Here is a 24,037-nt window from a genome sequence, read left to right as displayed (position 1 = left end):
TCGAAAAACTGATACAAATAAACGAAAATAAAAAATAGACAAAAATTTGAAAAAATGCACCAATAGCATAGATCACAAACACGATAATCAAATATTTTGCAGATCGAAATGTTGTTGGAATATTCACCGTAAATTTTATCAGCGCTCTGTTATTTCGAAATAAAAAAACAAAGACAGTCACAAAACCAACTGTGAATATGTCCATTTCACAGCTAATAGTGTTCCGAATACATCGTTCTTAAAATGACAATGAAAACAATTGATCGTCCAAACACTCACTTATGAATGGCTGAGAAAAATCATGACTCAAATAATATGCACATAGAAGATAGAAACTTGAATAATGCTATGCGGACAACGAATCGAAAAATTTGAACACGCAAGAGTGAAACAATTCAAAAATCCACATGTTCTTTTTTCAAGATTCTGTCTTCAATATTTTTTGAACAAGTTTCATTGTTGTGTGCTTCTTGATCGCATTATATTTTTTTACTGTTGTGTGCAATATACTCAGTCTCCGAGAGTTTCATATTAACTCTCCTTGTAATAGCCAAATAACGCCTATCGATTCACTCACGATTGGTATTCGCTTACTATTCAATAGGCATCACATAGCAACTTTATATGAAACTCTCCGAGACTCGGTATAGAGCACTCAAACAGTGAAAAAAGATCGTGATTTGGATGATATTGAATGCGATTTTTTTCATTCTGATTTCACCAGGTGATACGTAGGCGACTATTTAAGTTTCTTCAATATGTATGTTTTAGTATTGCCCGATGCAAACCATTGTCATATTCGTTAAGTTTAACATTTTGTAGCATAAACGTTCTCAGAACGTTTTGTCATTCGATCGTTATTTGTATTGTTTACCGTAACATGTAAATTGCGTCTCAGCCAAAAAATGAATTTTACTCGTGAAAATTTTCGAGCGATTATTTTTTTCCACTTTCGATTGGGTGTATCACAACAACAGTGTTTTGATCAACTTCATTTGGCCTTTGGCGATGAAGTACCAAGTCTTCGGACAATTTATAATTGGTACAACGAATTCAAGCGCGGTCGCCTATCGCTCATCGACGAGTTCCGCGAAGGTCGTCCAAAATCAGTTGTTGTACCAGAAAACATCGATGCTGTCAGAAATATGATAATGGAAGATCGTCATGTAACATATCACGAGATTGAGGCATCCCTGGGCATTAGTGCGACCAGCGTATTTAAGATTTTACATGAACATTTAGCTGTCAGAAAGATTTGCTCTCGTTGGATACCACATAATTTGACAATCGCTCAAAAAAAGGCTCGTGTCGATTGGTGTAAACAAATGCTCAAGAAATTCAATCGTGGTGTTTCAAAATCCGTGTATTTTATCGTCACTGGTGACGAATCATGGATCTACGCGTATGAGCCCGAAACTAAACAGCAGTCGACTGTATGGGTCTTTCAAAGTGAAGATAACCCAACAAAAGTTGTTCGAGCTCGAAGTGTTGCGAAGCAAATGGTCGCCTGTTTTTTCGCGATAAGTGGTCATGTGGCAACAGTTCCACTAGAGGCTCGTAAGACCGTCAATTCTGATTGGTACACCACCATTTGTTTGCCCGAAGTGTTTGATGAAATAAGAAAAAACAACCGCCGTCGCAAAATAATTCTTCATCATGATAATGCGAGCTCTCACACATCTCATCAAACAGTCGATTATTTGACCGGTCAAAAGATCGATTTAATGGGTCATCCGCCGTACAATCCTGATTTGGCACCCAACGATTTCATTTTATTCCCGAGCGTGAAGAATAAACTGCGTGGTCAACGATTTTCATCGCCCGAAGAAGCAGTTGATGCGTTCAAAACACACGTTTTGGAGATATCACTTTCGGAGTGGCATGAATGCTATGACAAATGGTTCGAGCGAATGCAAAAGTGTATTGATCATCATGGCGAATATTTTGAAAAACAATAAAACCATTTTCGATGAAACCCCATTGTCTTATATATGTTTTTGAAAAAACTTAAATAGTGACCCTCGTACAGAAAATTGAGTAGTATTTGTAAATCGAAGAAAAAAAATTTAATTATTTTTTTCATTTTTCGCGATTTTTTCACCATCTACATGGGAGGCTTGTATGAAAAACACGGAAGACCGCTGAAATGACACTGTCATACTTCCGTACATATTGTGCATTTGCCATTTCAGCGGTCTTCTGTGTTTTTCATACAAGCCTCCCATGTAAATGGTAAAAAATCGCGAAAAATGAAAAAAATTATTAAATTTTTTTTCTTCAATTCTCAAATACTACTTAACTTTCTGTATCACCTGGTGAAATCAGAATGAAAAAATCGCATTCAATATCATCCAAATCACGGTCTGAATTTTTTTCACTTTGGGAGTGCTCTATACCGAGTCTCCGAGAGTTTCATATAAACTTGCCATGTGATGCCTATTGAAAAGTAAGCGAATACCAATCGTGATTGAATCGATAGGCGTTATTTGGCTATTACAAGGAGAGTTAATATGAAACTCTCGGAGACTGAGTATATTGCACACAACAGTAAAAAAATATAATGCGATCAAGAAGCACACAACAATGAAACTTGTTCAAAAAATATTAAAGACAGAATCTTGAAAAAGGAACATGTGGATTTTTGAATTGTTTCACTCTTGCGTGTTCAAAATTTTCGATTCGTTGTCCGCATAGCATTATTCAAGTTTCTATCTTCTATGTGCATATTATTTGAGTCATGATTTTTCTCAGCCATTCATATATGATTTTCTACCATTATGTGTAATGAAAAAAATGAAGTATAAAAATGTTCTTCTACAAAATTTAAAATCAAATTACGCAAATCTCTTTTCAAATGTATTGTTGCTTATTCCACATTATGTTGTCAAAGGAAATATTATTGGAAGTAAAAGAAGTTGATCCATTCCATTGGAATTCATAAATTTTATTGGAAACTCAGCACAGATTCTCTGTTCCATTTGACACGAAAAGCGGTCAAAACATAAAATTTTTCAACGTTAAAATGTATTAAAAACGTTACATTTTTTGACTAGATAAAATTAACTCAAAACTCTTAAGCTACGTTAAATACTTAAATAATTGTAACGATTTATATGTTCCTCAATGTCATTCAGTGCATATAAATGTGATAGTTCTGTTCCAAGATTTTTCTTTTTTTTTAATATTTATTCATTTCACTGCATTTAATTACATTCACGTGACTCCTTAACTTCCATTCATTTTCATTTTCTATAAACGTAGACCAAAAATTTACCAGCTCCTGTGATCCATCCTGAAAATACAATTTCAAATAATAAAGAATATTTAGAAATGTTTTTAAATAAAAAATAAAGTAAATATAAAATGAAGTCTGAAACTAAGAAATCAAAATCAATTATAAGATAACATTTGATGGAAACACAAAACCAGACAAATTACCTGATCGAGATCGGTTATTAACACTGAATTTTCTTGATAATTTAGATCTGGTTGACATATGTTGCGTTCTCCATCATTATAACAAAATTGTACAATGTTACTTTGACTTGTATTTTCAATACGGATATCAGTTGAATTAAATATAATAAGTACAATTGTTTCTTTGATTATTCGCATTTGTGATGCGATCTTTTCGGGCAGAAGTTTATTGCTGCTTTTAACGACGTTTAAATTTGAATCGAGCGTATTCCATGAACGTTTTTTGCGCAGGGAATTATTAAATCGATTGAAATCGTTTAAATCTTTGTGATTATTCGAAAATACATTTCTATTTGCCGTGTAGAATGGTTTATCGGTTATGTTTGTGTTGTTTATTATACTCCATTCCCAAAATTTAATAACAAAACCATGAATGGATGACTTAGATTGATCATGGCTATTGTTGAATGAAAGACGCGCTGGAACCATTCCATACATTCGAGTTCCATTAAAATATTTCAAAATCTTTGGTTTACCTGAGGAGTCAAAAAGAAATAAAATTGAAATGGTTCTTAATGAAATGTATCCATAGATTAAACAATGAGCAACTGCAAGCAGAATTGTCAACAAATGAATTTCTTACCCTTTTGATCTTCATTATTCTCTAATATCATAACGGTTGTATTACCTGGAAAGAAAAGAATTGAATGGGTCAAAATAAAAGTCCGACTTGTACGCAGAGTCTATAAAAGTGGACCATGGAGTTTTTTTGTTGTAATACAACAACAATTCTATGTAAAAAAAAAACGCTGTGTTCCACTTTTATAGACTCTGCGTACAAATCGGACTTTCATTTTGACCCATTCAATTGAACTAATCAAAGTAACCAATAAAAAATGGAAACATTTAATGAAAATGTGGTCAAAAAAACAGGTGTATGGTCAAACTATAGTTTCTTACATTCCATGGATGGTTTCCAACCATCTTTCAATCACTCACACATACACATTCTCTCTCTGTATCTCACATGAATGCAGTCTACATACGTCATCGTCATTTGGAAATCTTATATTACATATCAATTGAATATAACGACAGGAGAGTATGTTTTTATTCAGCCATTATCCAGCCTAAACTCACTCTATCCTCTCCTATCGATATAATAAATAGATATTAAATTAATATGTGATTATGGAATGGTTTTATTACACAATTCTGGACAAACGCCATAATTTTCAACGATTAATTGTTTTTCATTGACGGAGTAAATATTTCGTTGCCGAAGTGTATCCTTTCGTTGTCCATAAAATTTATGCTGCTCGATTTCAATATTTTCTTCTGGTAAATCGATAGTTTTGTCAGTTGCTTGTTCGAATATCTCTTGAAGACGAATTGTTACACGAATATCAGTATCGTTGATGATGCAGTTAAAACTTATTTTAAATGTTGCGTTAATGTGAAATCGGTGAATAAATGAGCATTTTTGGACCACATAATTGCGACCAATTTGTTCGCCATTGGCACCACTGATAAGCTTTAGCACATTGAAAGTTTCATTCTTGTTTGATAATTGCTTTGTTGTACTAGAAATTAGCAGATCTTTTATACCTTATAGGTTAATCAGAAAGAAAAGAATGGAAATAAATGGAAATTAATCAATAAGTAATGGAACAGAATGGAAAATGAAATTATGAAAGAAAGTATATATATAAAGCAAATCAATGACACCATCATTGCTTTAATTTGAGATTTCGTTGATCTTTTATACCATCAAGATTTATGTCAGGCAATACCAAAGGAAAGTTCGGTTTCTTAGGTATATTCGTCTCAGAATTAATATGCCAAATCCGGAATCCTGATAAAAATAAACGAAAATAAAAAATAGACACAAATTTGAAAAAATGCCTCAACTATAGCATAGATCACAAACACCTTTATCACAAATTGAATGAAACAACAATAAAGAACCAATTAAAAAATATCACGTCTTACCTGATAGTGGATTAATACAGAAAACTTCACCAATCGAGTCAACAATTAAGCAATCAGTCTCTCCATTAGAATCTGCATCAAACAAGTTGCAATCAGCATCAATTGGTTCATTTTTCAATTCGTCATACCATGCAACTGTAAAATAAATTAAATTTAGTTAAAAGACTATTGCCATACAATTATTTGAACAGTTTTACCAGCTCCTGAACTGCCAACCAATGAAATGATACCGTTTTGTTTTGAAGATGTCCCACTGAGTGCGTTATCGTTTTTGAAAAAGCTTTTTTTGCGATACATGAAAACCAAGTTCTTGCTAGTTCTTCGAACTCCGTTCACCACATTGATAGCGCCTTTTAGTTCGATGCGTTCATAATTTCTTAACCAGTTATGTGTATAAATGCGTTCACTTTTGGCAGGGCATGAATTGCTATCTGTACACGGTAGCATCCATACAAATAACATTACAGTAAAAATGCACCCAAATATCGATAATATGAAAACAACTCTCCGAAGCATAGTCATCGGTTGCGACTTTTTTAGGTGTGTGTTTAAAATAGCGACATTATCGGCATCGGCTTCGGTTGCTAGATTGTGGTGGGTATTCGTCATATTTTTCAACTTGCAATCATTTATTTGTAAGCGAAATTCTTCTTCACTTTCGGAATCGGTCATATTTTGTGGTACAGGAGTGTACATTTCCTAAATAATAAATTAAGTATTTCCTAAAATAATAAATATAACATTGGAAGAAATCGTACAAACTTGTTTAAGTTCAATCAAAATTACCTTATATTCATTTGCAAACGTTCACAAAATTCAATATCATGCTTATATTGCAAACAATAATAAGCACTTTTTAATTTTTTTGATTAGTTAATTATAACATATTGCTTAAAATTTAGTTGACATATGAAATGTCAAATAGAATCTTTTGTAAAGTATAGGCGAATTCGCTCTGCGGCGAATTCATTCAACAGTTTGGAAAACATAAATTAAAATAAACGGAAAAAAACTACGGCTATCAAATAATTAAAAAATGACACGATTTAAAACACTGATGTTCTCAAACTGTTATTTGACCCGTTAAAAGATCACGATAAGTATGATTTGTAAACAATCGCAGTATGGAGATTTATTTCTTTGTTATTTCAATTATCAACAATGTGAGTTTAAACAAATACTGATGAGAACATTTTTTTGGTTCTATGAAAGATTGTTTATTAAATTATATACAAATACATATAATAGAGGATAAGGGAGGGTTCTGAATTTTACCAATCATATGAGAGCTATAGCTCTTGATCAGAGGTCCAGGGGGTTGGATTACTCCCTCCCACTGAAGAATTGATTGGCATAGATGATGACGGAATTTTTTTAAGGGGTGGTGATGGCAAAATTCCGCAAGGGGTCTGTAGGGGGGACGATGTCAACAGTTTGTAGGAAATGAGGACAAAATCGTTTTTTTTTTGCTCTTCACTTTTTTTGGCGAAAATCCATAGGAAATCAAAAGAATTTTCAAACTTCAAATTCTCTTGCAAATGAGAAAAATGACAAGAAAATCGTTTTTTTGCTCATTTCTAAAATTGTTGAGGATTTCTTAAACATATTTTAGAGGGTGGTAATCCGAACCCTAGGAACCCTCGTCATAACCTATGATTTATTGATGAAATTACTCCTTTACAAGTTGGAAGAAATTTTCGTTTGAATGAGATAAAAAGCTTTCGATTTCCTGGAGATTTTCGCCAAAAAAGTGAAGAGCAAAATAAACGGAAAAATCCTGGATTTTGGATAGAATGGTGTTAAGCAAAAAACTACCTTTTTACAAATACAATTTTGAACTTTTTTGAAATTAGCCCCCTTGGAACGCGACCCTCAGAAGCTATGCATCCAATTATAATTTTGTTGATAATAATCAGAGGACTCTTTGCAATAACAACTGACAGAGAATAAACAGAACGTGATAATACTTTGCGGCGACCACCATGAAATTCCTCTCCATGTGTGTTCAGTTTTAAATTTTATCTACGTCATTGTGCACACTGTACACGCACGAAATGTTTTGTCAATAGCTGACATGAATTGAAAAACATCGGAACTGATAATTTTCATTGCTGGGATGCGCCATTCAAAAAGCATTTGTAGGTTCGACATATCTCAAATATGAACAAATATAAATCATGTAATGGTGAATCTTATCAATGATTTATTTTTTCTTCCTAGTTTCTTTCCACTTTGCTGTTGTATACATTGGTATCAAATAACAAAAATATATTTGTTGAGAGTAGATGTTCTAACACATGTGCCTTCTTCAACACATTTTATGAAGAATACGGTCATCAATACAACAATACAATCGTCCCGGTTGCATTATAAATAAGCTGAGTGAGGTATATACGAATGCGCATTAGTATAAAATATTCCGTACTGACAAGACGATTAATTCGTTAGATTAATTATATTTCAAAATAGTTGATTAATTGGAAATAAAGAGAGGCAGATTATTTTGTTCATTTTGTTACCTGATTAATATTATATTGTATGTCAAAAATGAATAACATGAATTCAATCAAAGTTCCATCATCCAACGGTCACAATCACTCTAATGGAAACAATATGAAGTACAATCAATCACCAACGGGATCACCTTTCAAAAATAATTTCATCAAAAGCTATAATAACGGATCAAATGAAACTGAAGAATTGTAAGTTCACGAAATATTTTTTTCTTCTTTTTTGAGTAATATAACGAAAAAAAAAAACATATTTTCTGCTATTTTGGGTTTAACCGAACAAACTTCATTTTTTCAATCTTGCAAATTATCTAGCACGTTTGCATCACACGATTGTTGTATGGTGTGTGTTGTCCTTCATTTTGAAATATATGTATCTCATATATATGAGAATATATAAAAAATATTACATATAATCTTCATAAAAGTATTCCCCCATTTCGAAAATCTTTTTTAATGTGTTTTATTTTCCAATTAAAATGATTAATAGTACAATGAAATATCAATTAGAAATAGAATATACTGTGCTCAACATTGTTGTTGATTATTGTATTATCAATTAAGTTGCTTCCATTAATTTATTAATTTGACCAAACAGAAAAAAAAGTATGTTAGCTTCGAAGTCATGTAATAGATAAGGGAGCTCATGCGATCAATAAATATATTCATTTCATCGAGTTTGAACTAATTTAATTTATATTCTTTCTTCTTGTTATATAATTGATAATTTGGACGCATAATTAAAAAAATGAAACATAAATCCTTTTCCATGCAGTTTTCCAGTTTTTTAATTTTTAAGAAGTAAAGATCAAAATGGAATTTTATTTTGTTTCATATGCATTTGTTTGAAACTTAACTTTATTAAATTACCACGTCAACAGTCTTTAACATAGAGACAATATTCCTTTGTATGCAGTGGAATATTTTATAATTCTTAGCAGTCATCCAAATGTTTAAGTGAGAAAAAAACCTAAAAACATTCCATCAACTACCGGACTAATTTTAAATTTACTATTTGAACTGTAGAAAATTTTAGATCAAATTTCCCCTTGATTCAAATTCTTCGTTTTAATCATTATATAAATATTTGTAATAAATTATTATCTTTTTCAGTTATTCATATGACTTACTTAGTAGCATAGCAAATTATTTGCTGGATCGTACGAAATATCGACCGAAGATTGGTATTATTTGTGGTTCTGGGCTTGGTTCATTAGCTGAAAGCATTGAAAATGCTGATCAAATTCCATATCAAAGTATACCCAATTTTCCTGTATCAACTGTTGAAGGACACGCTGGCCAGCTTATTTTTGGTACCATAAATAATGTAGCAGTGATGTGTATGCAAGGTCGATTTCACTATTACGAAGGATATCCTTTGGCCAAATGTTGCATGCCAATTCGTGTGATGAAATTAGTTGGTGTGACACATTTGGTAATACTCTTAGATATGTTATGCTTTTAGTTTTATTTAATCTCATTTATGGACTTGAATGCTCTGATTTTGGTATTTGATTTTTTAATTTCTTTGTAGATCGCAACAAATGCTGCCGGTGGTTTAAATGAAAAATATAATGTTGGAGATATTGTAATTGTTAAAGATCACATTAATCTTATGGGTTTTGCTGGTAATAATCCATTGCAAGGACCAAATGAGTGAGTAAATTTATTATTTTGTGGAATTTTATGTTTACACTTTTGAATATAAATGATCATAATTCATTATGTTCTTTAAAATTACATGAAACATTTAGCACGAGGTTTGGACCGCGTTTTCCACCAATGGTTTGTTTTTCACCCCATTTGTTTTTATTTCAACATTTTCCAAATTCATATCTTCAATTTTCGTCCATTGAATTAAATATTTAGAACCGAGCTTACGATAGCAAGATGAAGCAACTAGCTATGAAAATTGCATGTGATCTTGATATCAAAAATCAAATACATGAAGGTGCGTATATTTAATAAATACTATTTATACTTTATATTATAGCGTAGATATGCGCTTTTCTGAAGTAATTTATCGCATAGTCTTTTCCATTTCATTTCCAATGATTTTATCGATTTGATTCCGTTTTGAACGATTCGAATTTTCTTTTGTTTACTACTTACCATTTCTTTTCATCAAACAAATGAGCGAATTAACTCAACATATCAGTGGTTTTTTTCGCGCTTATGTTCAATTGAATAAAACTTTCAAACATCTAGTACAAGTATGATTTGTTTTCAACATCTGCCATTTCGAAACCATTGAATATTTTTTGGTAAATATTTATTAATTTGTTCTTCATAAGTTATTGAAAATTAATGCCAAAAATGACTTTTTGTATGAAAAATACATAGGTGGTTCCAAACTTTTGCCGGGCACTGTATATCACACTCATTATATCGCTGAGCTTCATTTGAAAATTCCTCATCGAATTGATTTGACCAACTGAAATGAACTGTCGGAATATTATGTATGGCAGTAGTGGCAATGGATTCAAATTCCGAAACGTCGTTTTTTGTTTTGAAATCTCATTCTGCGGGATCATAATCATTATCAGGTCACTTGACGCAATAATTTCGTGATCAATCTTGGGAATCAACATTCTCCTAATCAATAATAAATAAATGTTCGCATCCAGGTCCTTAATAGTTATTTGTGAAATCAATTTGTCGGTTTGTTTTAAATGTATTTTTACTGCGGAACACTTCACATTGACGTGCAAATCTCAGCATTTTTTTGCTTTGTTTCCTTTGTTACAATGCTTCTGTAGAAAATATCAATGAATCGGGTTGTTTTGACTATTGATTGCCACCAACATTACGAATATAAAAAGTACTGCATTGAGACTGTGGGTTAACAGCCAAAAAAAGAAAATGCGTTTATATGATGTAATTGTGATTTCATTATTTGTCCATGAATTTGTTTGAGGTCGACTTGAAGATGTCGATGTTTTCTGGGCTGTTTTTTTATTTGGATTCGATATTTTTTCTTCTCGATTGTTCGCTTTTATATAAATAATAACTGCACAGTGGAGCATTTCTTCGCCTGGTGGCTTATTTAAATAAATAAATATAATATAAATATATAATTTTATTCATAAAAAGAAACAAAATAATGTGTGTGTTTTTAGGTGTCTATACGTGTTTGGGAGGACCAAATTATGAAACAGTAGCTGAGCTTCGTATGTTGAAAATTCTTGGTGTTGATTGTGTTGGCATGTCGACTGTGCACGAGGTATATATATATATATATATAATGAGAATGATTCGTAATCTATAACAAAATCTGGATAATGAACTGAATTGTTTCCTAATTTTCTTACGTCTTTTATTTCATTCATTGCAGGTAATAACAGCTAGACATTGCGATTTGAAAGCCTTTGCGTTTAGCATTATTACAAATAAATGCATTACAGAATATGAAAGTAAGTAGGAGGCATACTTACTTAAAAATTACTATTCCATTACTCTGCAATTCCTGATCCATTGCTTCGATTCTTTTTCCAACCTGTTCCATTACTTATTTATTAACTTCCATTTTTTCCATTCTTTTCTTCTGATCATACCTAGGTAAGGAGGAGCCTGGACACGAAGAGGTTGTTGAAGTCGGTAAGAACGAGTCTAGATGGACTTTATTTTCTATGAGACTCCTATTTTTTAAGACTCCCATTTTCATGAAAATCTGTTATATTTTGTTTAAACGAAATTCGAATATATCTAATATAACCAAATTAAATCTAAAAATAATTTTTGTCCACACATACAAAAAATCTGAAAAATCGAGATTTGGTAGTGGTAGTGGAGAAAATAACATAGAATTATTGTTGGACACACAACGCTGTTTGTTTGTTTTGTTTTTTGATCTAGGTCCTATAGTAATGTTCCATTTATTTTCTATATGATCGATAAAAACTACCAAACATCAAATTTAAGCGGTGCTATTTGCTCAAGCGATTATATAATTTCGTATATTTTTCTATTATTTAAAAAACCTATATTATTGTATTTTTTCTGTTCACTTTAGGTAAAAAACGGCAATTTATATTAACTGAACTGGTGCGTCGCCTAATTGCTCAAATTGATATCGAGTAAATACTTGTTAAAGATTATGAAATTCAAATTCACTTACTTTAATCTGATAAGTAACATTATGCCATTTCAAATAATGAATAATATTTGAAATAAGGTTTAAATAAAAAATAAAGTCTGAAAATAAATATTTTTCATATCGAATTTTAATGCCTCTTATTAATCAATGCACTAAAAATACCTACCGCTCTTCTTAGAATCATACAAAAAAATTTACTTTCTTACCTTACTTCCTTACCAACACTATCACCATTCGTATTTTAAAATATTTCGTTTTGTGGTTTCCTGTGGTATATATCCTGAATTTTGTAAAACAATTAAATTGTTTGAATATTCAATTCACGGTCTTATATTTGTTGTGTAAAACCGTTGTGTACACCGCTGTCGGAAAAACTATTTTTGTTTCTGTTGGAATTTCGATTGGTTTGTTTATTAAAAGATGATTTTCAATAAAATCCTTTTTTCCATCGCTTCTGTGCTATTTATAAGATTTCTGATAAAATGTTTCATAGCTAGTGGAAACAAAGTGAAGAAAGGGTGATTAGCGCATGGTTCTCAATAAAAATTGTGATCGGTTTGCATTGATATCAGCACATATTCCATGTCATAACCTCTTTTGAGCTCACTGATTTTTTTTTGTAAAGGGTAACATGGCAAACATTATGCTGAGTTTTCAAAATCCATCAGAATCGTGAAAAACCGAAACACACATTGTAAAATGCTTTACAATATTCTTGCTTTGGTGACGAATGATTTTAAATGAAGTTTTTGGTTCGTTTGCATCGAAGACTTGTAAAATTATATTCATGCAAGAGTGAAATGAACGCATTGTTATTGTGTTTATTGTGAATCCGTTCAATCACATGAATCGGTGATTATATATTTTGTTGAATTTTTAGAGGTCTGTTTTTTAAATACCAGGAACCTATAAATTCATCAAAAATAATATATTACTGAATCAACAAATTCTAGAGTATAAATATAAGAGAACTGCCAGAGCACTCAAATTGCACTGTAGAGTGTATCGATAATGTGAAATATTTCGAAATCAATGTTGCGCCTAACATTGAAGTTAAAAACCGTACCGTCACCTTGGAACGAAATTTCATCGAAAAATCTCAAAAATTTTGATTTTCAAATTATTTATTTCTGTACAAAATTTTATGAAAATCAAAGTTTCCATGATCTGGAATGAACAATAATTGTCTGAAAATAGTATGCGCAAAGGTTCTACGTCCTAACACAACGGTAACCCAACGGTAGCTCATGTCAAAAAATCATTTTCGATGCCCTATGGTGACCTCAGTGGAATACTGTGTGAATACTAAAAATGCATATATTTACCCATTTTCGAAGGATATTTTGGCGTGAAAAACTATTTTGCTCTAACGACCTGGACAGCAGAATAATTTTAAAGGCATTTAATGGAGTTAAACACCATTTTGTAATGAATTTTCCAAATTTTTCACGGAAAATTCAATTTTGTTACATGGTTATCACAATTTTAACTTCTTTTCAATTAAGACGCTTGTATAAGTACTTCGTACTGTTTATAAGGAATATTTCCTTTTAGGATGATAATGAGATTTAAGTGACACAATTATAACTTGTACGGCGAATATTGTAAGCGCTTTCAGGGTTTAGAGGTACACGATCCCCTTGCATTCAATATGTTAATGTTCAGTATTTTTCTACAAATTCTCTATTTGGTATCAACATGGGTACCAAACATGAGATTATGACATATAAATTTCAGACAATTATTGATCATCCTGGATCATATATCCTTTAATTTTCATAATTTTTTGTTTAGAAATAAATAATTTGAAACTCGGAATTTTTGAGAATTTTCAATGAAACGATGTGAAGGTACCAATTTTTGAGTTTGGATGAAATATTATTTTGCAATGTGTTGTTTGCGTTCTGTTCTGATGATTAAAGCATAAAAATAATCGATATTGGGAGTATAGTCAAGTTTTTCCTCAAACACAAAGATAAAAAATCGACCAGTTTTGGAACTTTTGGGAATTTTTGCATAGGTTATACCATTTGGCATAGGTTACTTATAAGTGCACCTTATTTTTAAAAAAATTGATAAACTCTATGCAGTGTTCACTTGAGGTTTTGACACCGTGCGTCAGTTACAAAAACACGAAGAAAGTATATGTATGTGTGTATGCGGTTCATGCTTTGCGTCTTATTCTTTATTCCCCTTTTCATTCGTTTGCATACATTTTGGCAAAGGCTGCTACGCTAAATAGCACGATACACAATGCAACAAGTGAACAGTGCAATTTGATTGCTTGGGTGTTCGGTATACTATCATTCGATCACGATGGCTGGAAAGAAACGGAAGCCTGCAGCATCGGCTTCTAAGCCAAAGCCAGTAAAGAGGAAAAAAATTCGTGAAATTCAAACGATAAAGAAAAGTGCAAAAAAAGTCTTGAAACGGAATCGACCAATGAAAACAGATAAAGTTCGTGATTTGATCAGCTTGAAATGACGCGATGTTTCATTTTGGGTGCACTCAGTGTTCATTACATGATTTTCACATTTTTTCAAGTGCGTTGTGATGGAAATCGATACGGTGAAATCGAAGATTACTTCAGTCAATTCGTTGATAAGAACTTCTTCGATGACTTTTTCCGAGGAACGCAAAATTTTGATAGCGACGATGAAGATGCCGTAATAAAGTCTGGATACAAGGTGTCCAGAATGATTTACCGTTTGTGTTCGACATATTTCGTGAGAGCTCCAAAAATTGAGAAAATATCAAATATATTCAACTACGCATCACAAATTTACTACACAAATTTCAAGAATAACGTTTGCTATCACGCATATTCTCGTCTTCGGAAGTTTTTTGAGCACCAAAATGTGACTAAGCAACAGATCAACGATACCATGGAATATCTATTCAAAAAGAAATCAGAGCGCGTACCAGATCCGTATCTAATTGAGATACTAAAAAATGAATTGCATCCAATTCGTTTCGGAGATGGTCGAGCATATTTTTGTACGATGACGACGGCAGGCAATTGGTTCAAATACGTACCAATATTTCTACATTTGCAACGGTAAACCGGTAATATTTTTATATTATTTCAAATCAATCGGTTGCACACAATCATTTTTGTTTCATTCGTTAAACAATGCAATTTCTATTGATTTCCTCGTTAATCGAACAATAGGTACATTCGTGATCACCAATGAAATAGAGAGGCGGCATTGCGACGAGGTGAAAGAACAGAGCTCCGTGATTACAGAAATTTCACCGTTTTTCCAGTTTCAACGTTTAAAAGACATCACATTCGCATAGATAAGCAAGGTCTTTATTACATGCTGAGAGAGATCGGATGCCCACACCCACGGCTCATTAGACGTGATGGAACACCAAAGCAGTGTAAGGAATTAAAAGCCGCTGATTGGGACGTGCTTTGGCGAACGTATTTTGACATTGGTGCCATCGAAAGAACACCGCAAAATGACAATCGTGCCACTTTAATATTCAAAAATTCAATTCAAACGGATGGAATGGCTATGTCATTTTGGATGGAACGCACAAAATTCGTCGTTGTCAAAGACGAAAATGAAATCATGCGGGAGACTCAAGAAAAGTTATTGAAAGCGCAACAAGTGTATGGTCTCGATCCAAGTCTTCAGCTGGTGATTGGCGGTGTTTGTGTGATCAATTACAATGATCCGAACAAGGAAAATCGCCGCGAAAAACTCGTTCAATTGACATCGGGTCAATATAATCACATGATCAGCTATCGCAAGCGAAATAAATGGCGCAAAAAGTTGACTTTCAACATCGACGAAAAAATGCGTATTCACCGAGAATATTTTGATGAGCAACCAGGTCCACATTCAGACAACATTGATAGATATGTCGATCATATTTTACGGCATTTCAATGAGAAGTTTGAAGCATACACGCAGTACGAATATGCACTTCAAGATGTTGTACAGTACATCGATACGAATACGACACTCGATAAGTTGGCAGACTGGTTTATCGATGGCAAAGAAACATTCGTATTTGTGGGTGAAAATTTCATTGCTGCCGACTCAGAAGCAAAAGGTTATTTATTTATTTATGATTGAAGTTATAACACCATTATATTGAGTTTGCCAAATACTATTTGTGATTTTATTTAAAAAATAGGTTATATTCGGTCGAAAGTACGCGATTTATTTGAGAAAATGAAGCGACGGCGCAACTGTACAGTGGTCAAAGTGGATGAATTTCGAACAACAAAGGTGTGCACAACTGGCATCAAAATTCCGACGCTACGAAGAAAAACGGATAATTGGTCATATTATCACATGGAATCGTGGTACAAACGCCGCTCGCAATATACTCTACAAAGGTTTGTGCATTTGATTGAATCGATTTCTCAATATGAACAATAAGTAATGAATTTGTTATTTGTTAAACAATTCAAACATAGGACGGTGTGCTGTAATAAATGAAGAACTACAACCCGTATTTCAAAGACCTACAGCACCCATTCAGGTAAAAAAATAATAATTTATCAAATTGTAATGAAAATTTCATTATGGAATATTCAAAATGCACACTAACTATGTTTACTTTCAGAATCGACAACAAATACAAGGAACATCGCGTTCTAACCAAGATCAAGCACGAAACTCTCGGCCCTAAGCCCTGGGTATTGTGCGGGATGTCATCGTGGTCTTATTATAGCTACTTTTAGTAAGTATTTAAATTTAATCCTACAGTGCTAATATTTAATCCTTTTGGATTATTTTGATGAAAAATCCCAAATGATTAATATTTAATCCCTTCTATTTTACAGAGTATCTTGAATCTTTTTATTTAATCGATGGAGAAAAATAAAGAAAATTAAATTACAAAAAAAAAACAATATTTATTAATTAAATCGATCGAATAATGAAAAACTCAAATAAATTAAAAGAAATCATAAAATATTTCACTTAAACATTTACGAATACATACATTGTTATAATACGATACAATATTGATTCATTTATAATATTAAGAATCCTCATTCAACAATTCATTCGGTAATAAGTGTACTATAGTATTAAAAGAATTTTATTTTATTTAAATTGTTTCTTACATCAATATTGTATATTGGCCACTTTTATTTTCGTTCGTTTCATTTATAAAGAATTAAATTCAATTGAACGACAGAATTCGTCTTTTGCTTCAGATGGAAGTTCTTCTTCAATATTTTAAGTTCGATTTATAAAGACAACATTATTAACAAATTTGAATTGTTTAAAAATGATTTTTACGCAAAAAAAGTGTTTGGACATATTTGATTTAATTATTAAATTATGAAAAGTTTAATAAAAATCTTGTACATGTATAAAACCATGTATACAAAACTTCTCTTCTACTTAAATGGTTCATTGTTCAATTCTTGTCCTTTTTTCTTAATTCTCATTTCATTGCTAATTCGTATCGTTCATTGAATTCAACACAGGGAATAATTAGATACCATATTTTGGAATGCAGCGAATTAGTAAATTAATTCAATTAAAATTTCAAATTAATGCAGACATTAATATGCGATGTTAAATATACGATCCTCAACATATTGTGGAGCAACAGGTTATGTTTTTTGTTCACTATTTTTCATTCGCAGGCCAATCAATAAATAACAATCTTATGATAAAAATTTGTATCACACTACTGTCTTCATGCAATTAAAGTAAATTCTTCTATATTTTCGTATTGTAAGAGGGTAATCATTTCAGACTATGTTTATATTTACTGCAATTCGATTTCACATTATATCTTAATAAACTCGCCCTAAGTTACAATTTTTGCTTCATTGTCACTTCATTGTTCGACGCATTTTCTTTGTTCCATTTCATTTGTTTCATGTTTAAAATGTAGTGTGGTTAATATTATAAATTTGTATATTCCAACCATTGTTAAAATAGCTGTACAATGTACATCCATCTATTTCTTTTTAGATGCAGTTTTTTCTGCTTTTTTTTCTGCCTTTCTTATCATTTTTTCACGTTCTTTTCTATCTTTTTCTTGCTGTCGCTTTTCTTTTTCAACAATGTGTTTTAGTTCTTTTAGCTTTCGCTTGAATTTTGTTTTATCATCTCCAGAAACGCCTAAAATTTTTAAATCACGAGAGTCTAGTTGTAGCAGTGCACCACCTTCAACACCATGGGTTAAGAACTTTGATGTGTGTTGTTCAAGTCCCAAGGCAAGTAACCTGAGAGAAACGAGAAAATCATAAAATAAACGTTCAGAATACGTTTTCATTAAAGCAGAATTTTAAAATGCTTAAACTTAGCCAATCAGTTCCAAATTTTAGATAAAAAAATAAATTCATTTGCGATTGTCGGCTATTGTAATGCAATGAACTATCGAGTGAACGTATCATTGCATAGACCAAACATAAAAATGAGAAATGAGTGTGTTAATAGAATTTGAAATTTGGCCGAATAATCCAATTAAAGTAGCTTTTCTATGGCTATACAATTAAATTAATTCACGTGTACATAATATTTAAATGTTGAAACAAAGCACCCGAGTAGTGTTATTAATGTGCTTTCCATTAGAGATGTCCGAACGAACACCAATTGAATCGTTGCGGCGAAACAGTAGCTACTCTTTCGTCGCAACGATTCAATTCTAGTTGGTGTTTTATTTCGCACCAAAATTATGCCCAACTAGCGCTCAGACGGAATTCAGAGTAATCTATACTAACAAGGATACATCACTATGGATGTATCCTTGTAAGTTGCCGCCAACTAGTGAAAAAACTTTTGCTCACTTGCAATCAACTGACTAGAAATCCATAGTTGTCCGTAGTGGCCACAGTGGCGTAGATGACAGTATCGTCGAACTTATCAAAAAATTGTGAGGTGACATCACCAAAATCTTACGGCTCTAGCGAATTCACGTACCAATACATAGGAGAAATCTGACTCCGGTTCTGTGTATCCGTATGTATTGCAAATTCTGCACTCAATTTTTGATTGTGATTGTGCAGAATACATACGTACACACAGAACCGGAGTCAGTTTGCTCCTATGTAATATGCGTTAGTTCACTCCATGTATTAGTGCGTTAGTTCACTAGAGCCGAGAGATTTTGATGATGTCGCTTTGTAAAATTTTCTGACAAAAAACATACAGACTTAAATACAATACTGTTCTCACCGATAGCAATGTTACAGTTTTGCATTCATACGGTTTCTTGTTGAACATAATTTCAGTGTGTTCTATTTCAAATCAAAGTTCGTACATCCCCTTGGGAATACTCTTTAGTTTTAAAATCATAATATAGAAAGCAGTTTACCATTGGCAAACTTGTTCCTTAGTCCACTCTTGTACCGGTCCATTTTGCCAGTGATGTGGATTTTTACGCTCACTAGAAAAGCTAGTACTTGAACCAGACAAATCTAGTGTTCGACTTGGTGAATATCCGGGTGAGGTTGAACCGCTGCTTGAAACACTAGATGGTGATGGTGGTCCTTGCTGATGTTGCCACGGCACTGTACCTACGAGAAAATCACAGATGAAAAAATCAAAGTAATAATAATTAATAACTAAAAATCCATTAACTTACCCGGAGGAGAAAGTGAGTTTGGAATTACATTTTTAACTAAACGAAATAGATAACAATAATATAATTATATATAACTAATCTCTTAAAAACTAATCTCCTACCTTTTGGCTGTGCTTCATTTACTGCTTGGCGGATTTCGACTAAAAGTGTTTGTGACATCGAAATCGCTTGGTTTTGCGTACGACTTAGTTCAGGAAAATCATCACTTGAATCACGAGATGATCCATCCCCAAGGCGGCGACTTAAATTTTAGAGTTCTATGTTTATAAAAACTTATTAATACTAATATAGTAATACTCACTGTTCGCGCTCGGTTAATACTTGATTAAGCTGATCAGTAAATGATGTTGGTGCAGCTTTACTTCCACGTTTTCTATTAGGGTACATCCAGTTATCTGTGTTTTGAACATCAGAGAGCTTATCATTCGAGCTCAAAATACTGTCGTAAGAGCTGCTTAATTCATTGTTATAAGATGATGAGCTTATAGGTGCGGTATCACTTGCATTTTTATAAATATTTGGTATTGTTGTATGTGGAACAAACTGACTATTGGGAATGGAATTTTGGTTATCACCCCCTTTATGTTCTTTGTGCACCTTTTTTTTGGCAAAAAAAGAATGAAAAAACATTTAATTAAAATCCAAATTTGGATAATGATAATGAAAACAATGAAAATAATACAAAGAATTTACCTGTGCATATAACGCATTTTCAAATCGTTTTTTGTCTCCATTATTGTTGTTATTGTCATTCACTAATAATAACGTGAATAATTTTTAAATGTTCCCATTATTATTACAAAATGATGAATTCTTTGGCAAAAATATATTACCTTTCGATTCGAGAAAGCTATGGCCGTTTTGTTTACTTCTAATATCAGTTGAACTCATAGCATCATTGATGCCTTCTTCTTCGCTTTCGTTCAATGCACAATCAGAACTACTGTTACTTAAGCTTTTTTTTCCTGATGGTAAGCGCTTTGCTAATCCACCGCGTGAGACTAAATCACTTTTCGATTTATTCACAGCAGTATCTAATATTTCTGAGACCCGTGGTACAGCTGCATCTAATTCATCTTTAAGAGGAACTTTTCGCTCGACCGTTGCTGTTTTGTCATCTTCACCATCTGGCGAAAAATCTGATATCTCAGTATCCGATAGTCCAGTTTCTAATTTTTGGAATCGTTTTGGTGGCTGCTTCCGGATCATTTGTGGTGTGAGTCGAAGACTTGTACTATCATATGGCAAGTATATAGGTAGTCCAGCTTTCCGTTGCGTTTCTTGAAGCTCTTGCTCTAAATGAATTACACGGTCCTTTAACTTTTTGACAAGAGCATTATATTCATTATCTTTTTCTTGTAATAATTGCAAATAGAATTCCTCTTGTTGAATCTATATAGGAAATAATGAAGCAATTATTAGATTTGGACCATAAATATTTTGTGTAATTATTACCATATCGACTTCTCTTTGTTGATATTCACGAACCAGACGTTTTGCTTTGTTATATTTTTGATCGAGTGTAGTGAATTGAGATTGAGATGCCTGCAACATATTTTGAAAATTGGCTGATTCTTTTTGCACTTGTGATAAATCCTTTTCAGCCTGCCGCAAGCGTTCAGTTAATAATTCATTCTCATTGCCCTTGACGAGCTATAATTAAATTATATTGAAATTATATTAGATCTTGGAGGTTTTTTTTATTTTTAATTGTAATTGCAAAAAAAGGAATCATTAAAGTCGTTTATTAGCATATACCTTAGCTAGTAAAATCTTTTTTTCTTCTTCACAATTCTTAGCGAATGTCTTTTGGCTCTACGATAAATCAGAATTTAAAATCAAAATAAAAAATCATAAACAATTTCGCGATTTTTTTTAATTGGAGAATTCAAATAAAATAAAAGTATAACGAAATTATATTATCTTATATTTACCGCTTTGTGCTGCAGCCGTAAAAAAAAATAAATAGAATTTAATTTTTTTTTTTTAGAAAACTAGTATTTAGACAGACACAGAAAAACTTCTTTCAAGACATACCTCCTGTAAAAGACGTTTCAAAGACTCCACTTCTTGAGAATGTTTTGCTTCAGCCTCCATCTCTGAATTTATAGGATTATCAATGATAAGTGGATTGAGTGGGCTAGTAGGTCCCTCGCATACACTCGAATTTGCCGAAGCTGGTTGAGTTGAATCTTCAGAATAATCGATTGTGCGTCGCAGATACTCCTCTTGTTGTCTAAAATGTACATAAAAAGTGATAGAACATTTTTTGAATATAAGCAAAAAATATTTTAAATAAACTAAATTATTTCGTTGAACAATGGGCAAGCACAGCAAAAATGTACAAAGTAAAATTAAAGATATTTGAGACAATTATTATTGAAAATCAATACGATATTAGCTCATATAATTTAACGCGATCAGAAAATATTAACCGTTTTTTCTCTGTGTAGAGAAACCGGTGTATGAAAACTTTTATGCGAGTGTTGTTTATCCACGCCATCATATATTAGTTCGCTCAATGTTTGACATACATTTGTTTGGTAAATTTAATTTCGTTCTGTAGCATCGATATGAATAAGAGAAAATAAACAACAACAATATCACGGCCACACAGAGCTGAACATCTGTGAGTGCTGATGCATACATACACATATACAATCTCTTCATTCTTTCATTCTACTGTTATACGTTTCTCACTGGCGAACAGCTCCATGTAGCTGTGTTATTATAGTTTTTTTTCTCTTTTTAGTTTCAATCCAGTGGATCTAAAATGAGTTAAACTATGGAAAGGGAGATGGTGCAGATCAGGTGTATTCGCATTTTAATTCTTCATTGCCTTGACCGGTTGCTGGAGAGCTACATACTGAAAGGCTTGAAGACAATACTGTTGCCCACCGTCGTTGAATAATATTTGGAAACTTCTCTAAACCTTTTGATTCGTTCTTCTTTATCTTTATCGGCTTGTAAGCTTTGTCGTATCAATTGTGCCACTTCAGAGTTCTCGGGATCACGTTCACGACCAATTTGGAAGATGACTAAACCAGATGTATTACGTAAAACTGATGCTGCATAAGCTGCAAATTCAGAATTAATACGTTAGTGTGACTTTTTTTTAAATTAAAATAACGTTAACGAGTCACCTTGTGTAACTCCAACCAAGCTTTTGCCATCGACTTCGATTATTTGGTCATTTACTTGGATACGACCATCACGTGCTGCTGCACCCTTTATTCGAAAATTAACCGAAAAGAGGATATGATATAGGCGTGAAATGTATAACATTCCGTCCTCGTTTGAAAAAGTACATAATACATACATTGTCCGTGATAGTTTTCACAAAAATGCCCAGCTTCTCAAGTCCAGCGTCTGCTCCAACACCCATACCTTGAAAAGTTGAAACATAACGAAAAATTATAAAACATGATATTGCGATTAAACGTTTTGCCAACTCAATATTTGATGTTAAAAAACTATCTTCTACATGTCCGAATCATGAATTAGGTTGTGCTTTTCTAATTATTCCAGCAAAGTGTACCCTGTACATTAGGGTGGAACATTTTCGACATAATATTGCGGCTACTTGCAAAAACATGTCTTATGGTCTCCAGATTCAAGATATGAAAGAATTTTCAACTTTCTATTTGATATAAGACAGCGACTTGAAAATTCAAGAGGACCATTTTACTGGAAAATCACACAGTAAGAAAATATCAGCCGACGATATACGCAAAACCGACTGGTACGTGCGCTCATACGTTTTTAAATCTTTTACATCTAGTGACCATACGATTTTTCGACTGATTTGTTACTCTTTGTGCGTATCTTCGCACAGTCGAATAATCGTATGGTAATAGATGTAAAAGATGTAAAAACGTATGAGCGCACGTACCAGTCGGTTTTGCGTATAGCGTCGGCTGATATTTTCTTTCTGTGCATAAAAAATTGCGGTAGCCTAATCATCGTAAAAACGCGTGCACAAAATTCTTGTTTTCTAGCTCAAATACAAAAACAATTAAAAACTTGCTGATATTATGTATTTTGGTAAGAAAATAAGATTTACAAATTTTCACAATAATTAGGCTACCGCAATTTTTTATGATTTTCCAGTGAAATGGTCGTTTTTTATTTTCAAGTCGCTGTCTTATATCAAATAGAAAGTTGAAAATTCTTTAATAATAATAATAATAATTGCAACGAACAGCGTTCCTTCGCGTTGGTGGTTTATTCAAAATAATACAAATAACATACATATGACGGCCTAAGAAGAAAACAATAACATACAGAATATTCTGCAAAAAGACGAATACAAATTTATGTGAGCAAAAACCAAATATACAAACAGACAGCGCAAAGGTAAAACAGCCTACTTACATAAGAAACACATGTAAGTAGGCTGTTTTACTTTTGCGCTGTCTGTTTGTATATTTGGTTTTTGCTCACATAAATTTGT

At 32.5% G+C, this 24,037-nt stretch overlaps 4 protein-coding genes and 1 long non-coding RNA gene across 10 annotated transcripts; 3 read left to right on the top strand and 2 right to left on the bottom strand.

Annotated features, from left to right (window-relative positions):
* Positions 1–2,965: 2,965 nt before the first annotated feature.
* Positions 2,966–6,328, bottom strand: LOC116347869. 3 transcript variants are annotated; one of them, XM_031778629.1, is made up of 8 exons: positions 6,196–6,328; positions 5,607–6,131; positions 5,410–5,544; positions 5,186–5,272; positions 4,627–5,025; positions 4,061–4,105; positions 3,439–3,953; positions 2,966–3,292 (listed from the first exon to the last, which is right to left on the bottom strand). In XM_031778629.1, exons 2-8 carry the CDS (start codon positions 6,103–6,105, stop codon positions 3,179–3,181), a joined length of 1,794 nt encoding a protein of 597 aa, XP_031634489.1. In that variant the 5' UTR covers positions 6,106–6,131; positions 6,196–6,328; the 3' UTR covers positions 2,966–3,178. The 3 variants fall into 3 exon arrangements, with proteins under 3 accessions (XP_031634489.1, XP_031634490.1, XP_031634491.1); XM_031778630.1 differs by having other exon boundaries at positions 5,607–6,108; positions 6,196–6,326; XM_031778631.1 differs by lacking the exon at positions 4,627–5,025.
* Positions 6,329–7,795: 1,467 nt separating this feature from the next.
* On the top strand, positions 7,796–12,140 carry LOC116347870 (purine nucleoside phosphorylase-like). Its single transcript, XM_031778632.1, has 9 exons — positions 7,796–8,111; positions 9,033–9,354; positions 9,454–9,575; positions 9,674–9,704; positions 9,789–9,870; positions 11,039–11,142; positions 11,254–11,332; positions 11,478–11,516; positions 11,932–12,140. The coding sequence occupies exons 1-9, from the start codon at positions 7,948–7,950 to the stop codon at positions 11,997–11,999; spliced, it is 1,011 nt and encodes a 336-aa protein (XP_031634492.1). The 5' UTR covers positions 7,796–7,947; the 3' UTR covers positions 12,000–12,140.
* On the top strand, positions 9,877–10,631 carry LOC116347871. Its single transcript, XR_004201726.1, has 2 exons — positions 9,877–10,183; positions 10,263–10,631. It is a non-coding gene; the product is annotated as an uncharacterized LOC116347871 (long non-coding RNA).
* Positions 12,141–13,991: 1,851 nt separating the features above from the next.
* LOC116347941 lies at positions 13,992–16,878 on the top strand. 4 transcript variants are annotated; one of them, XM_031778763.1, is made up of 5 exons: positions 13,992–15,081; positions 15,188–16,080; positions 16,165–16,369; positions 16,451–16,515; positions 16,600–16,878. In XM_031778763.1, exons 2-4 carry the CDS (start codon positions 15,336–15,338, stop codon positions 16,470–16,472), a joined length of 972 nt encoding a protein of 323 aa, XP_031634623.1. In that variant the 5' UTR covers positions 13,992–15,081; positions 15,188–15,335; the 3' UTR covers positions 16,473–16,515; positions 16,600–16,878. The 4 variants fall into 4 exon arrangements, 2 of the variants coding, with proteins under 2 accessions (XP_031634623.1, XP_031634622.1); XR_004201739.1 differs by having other exon boundaries at positions 16,165–16,515; XM_031778762.1 differs by having other exon boundaries at positions 16,165–16,878.
* A 171-nt stretch (positions 16,879–17,049) lies between these two features.
* On the bottom strand, positions 17,050–22,969 carry LOC116347939 (neurabin-1-like). The gene is made up of 14 exons (XM_031778761.1): positions 22,904–22,969; positions 22,728–22,812; positions 22,517–22,661; positions 21,622–21,820; positions 21,519–21,527; positions 21,343–21,399; positions 21,040–21,237; positions 20,418–20,976; positions 20,278–20,339; positions 19,886–20,181; positions 19,686–19,825; positions 19,585–19,620; positions 19,315–19,516; positions 17,050–18,223 (listed from the first exon to the last, which is right to left on the bottom strand). The coding sequence occupies exons 1-14, from the start codon at positions 22,967–22,969 to the stop codon at positions 17,956–17,958; spliced, it is 2,322 nt and encodes a 773-aa protein (XP_031634621.1). The 3' UTR covers positions 17,050–17,955.
* Positions 22,970–24,037: the final 1,068 nt, after the last annotated feature.

The sequence above is a fragment of the Contarinia nasturtii genome, unplaced genomic scaffold (assembly GCF_009176525.2).
Source record: "Contarinia nasturtii isolate CC-2019 unplaced genomic scaffold, AAFC_CNas_1.1 Cnas_scaffold_2166, whole genome shotgun sequence".
NCBI lineage: Eukaryota > Metazoa > Arthropoda > Insecta > Diptera > Cecidomyiidae > Contarinia > Contarinia nasturtii.
This window is presented reverse-complemented; position numbering and strand designations above follow the sequence as displayed.

Coding starts and splice junctions, on each gene's coding strand:
- LOC116347869 (XM_031778629.1), bottom strand. CDS start 6,105: ATGTACACTCCTGTACCACAAAATATGACCGATTCCGAAAGTGAAGAA. Junction 5,273..5,409: donor CTGTATTAATCCACTATCAG/GTAAGACGTGAT, acceptor TATTTTTATCAG/GATTCCGGATTTGGCATATT. Junction 3,293..3,438: donor TAATAACCGATCTCGATCAG/GTAATTTGTCTG, acceptor TTGTATTTTCAG/GATGGATCACAGGAGCTGGT.
- LOC116347870 (XM_031778632.1), top strand. CDS start 7,948: ATGTCAAAAATGAATAACATGAATTCAATCAAAGTTCCATCATCCAAC. Junction 9,871..11,038: donor CAAAAATCAAATACATGAAG/GTGCGTATATTT, acceptor GTGTGTTTTTAG/GTGTCTATACGTGTTTGGGA. Junction 11,143..11,253: donor GCATGTCGACTGTGCACGAG/GTATATATATAT, acceptor CATTCATTGCAG/GTAATAACAGCTAGACATTG.
- LOC116347941 (XM_031778762.1), top strand. CDS start 15,336: ATGCTGAGAGAGATCGGATGCCCACACCCACGGCTCATTAGACGTGAT. Junction 16,081..16,164: donor TGCCGACTCAGAAGCAAAAG/GTTATTTATTTA, acceptor TTTAAAAAATAG/GTTATATTCGGTCGAAAGTA.
- LOC116347939 (XM_031778761.1), bottom strand. CDS start 22,969: ATGGGTGTTGGAGCAGACGCTGGACTTGAGAAGCTGGGCATTTTTGTG. Junction 20,977..21,039: donor AACAAAGAGAAGTCGATATG/GTAATAATTACA, acceptor TTTCCTATATAG/ATTCAACAAGAGGAATTCTA. Junction 20,182..20,277: donor AAAATGCGTTATATGCACAG/GTAAATTCTTTG, acceptor GCCAAAAAAAAG/GTGCACAAAGAACATAAAGG.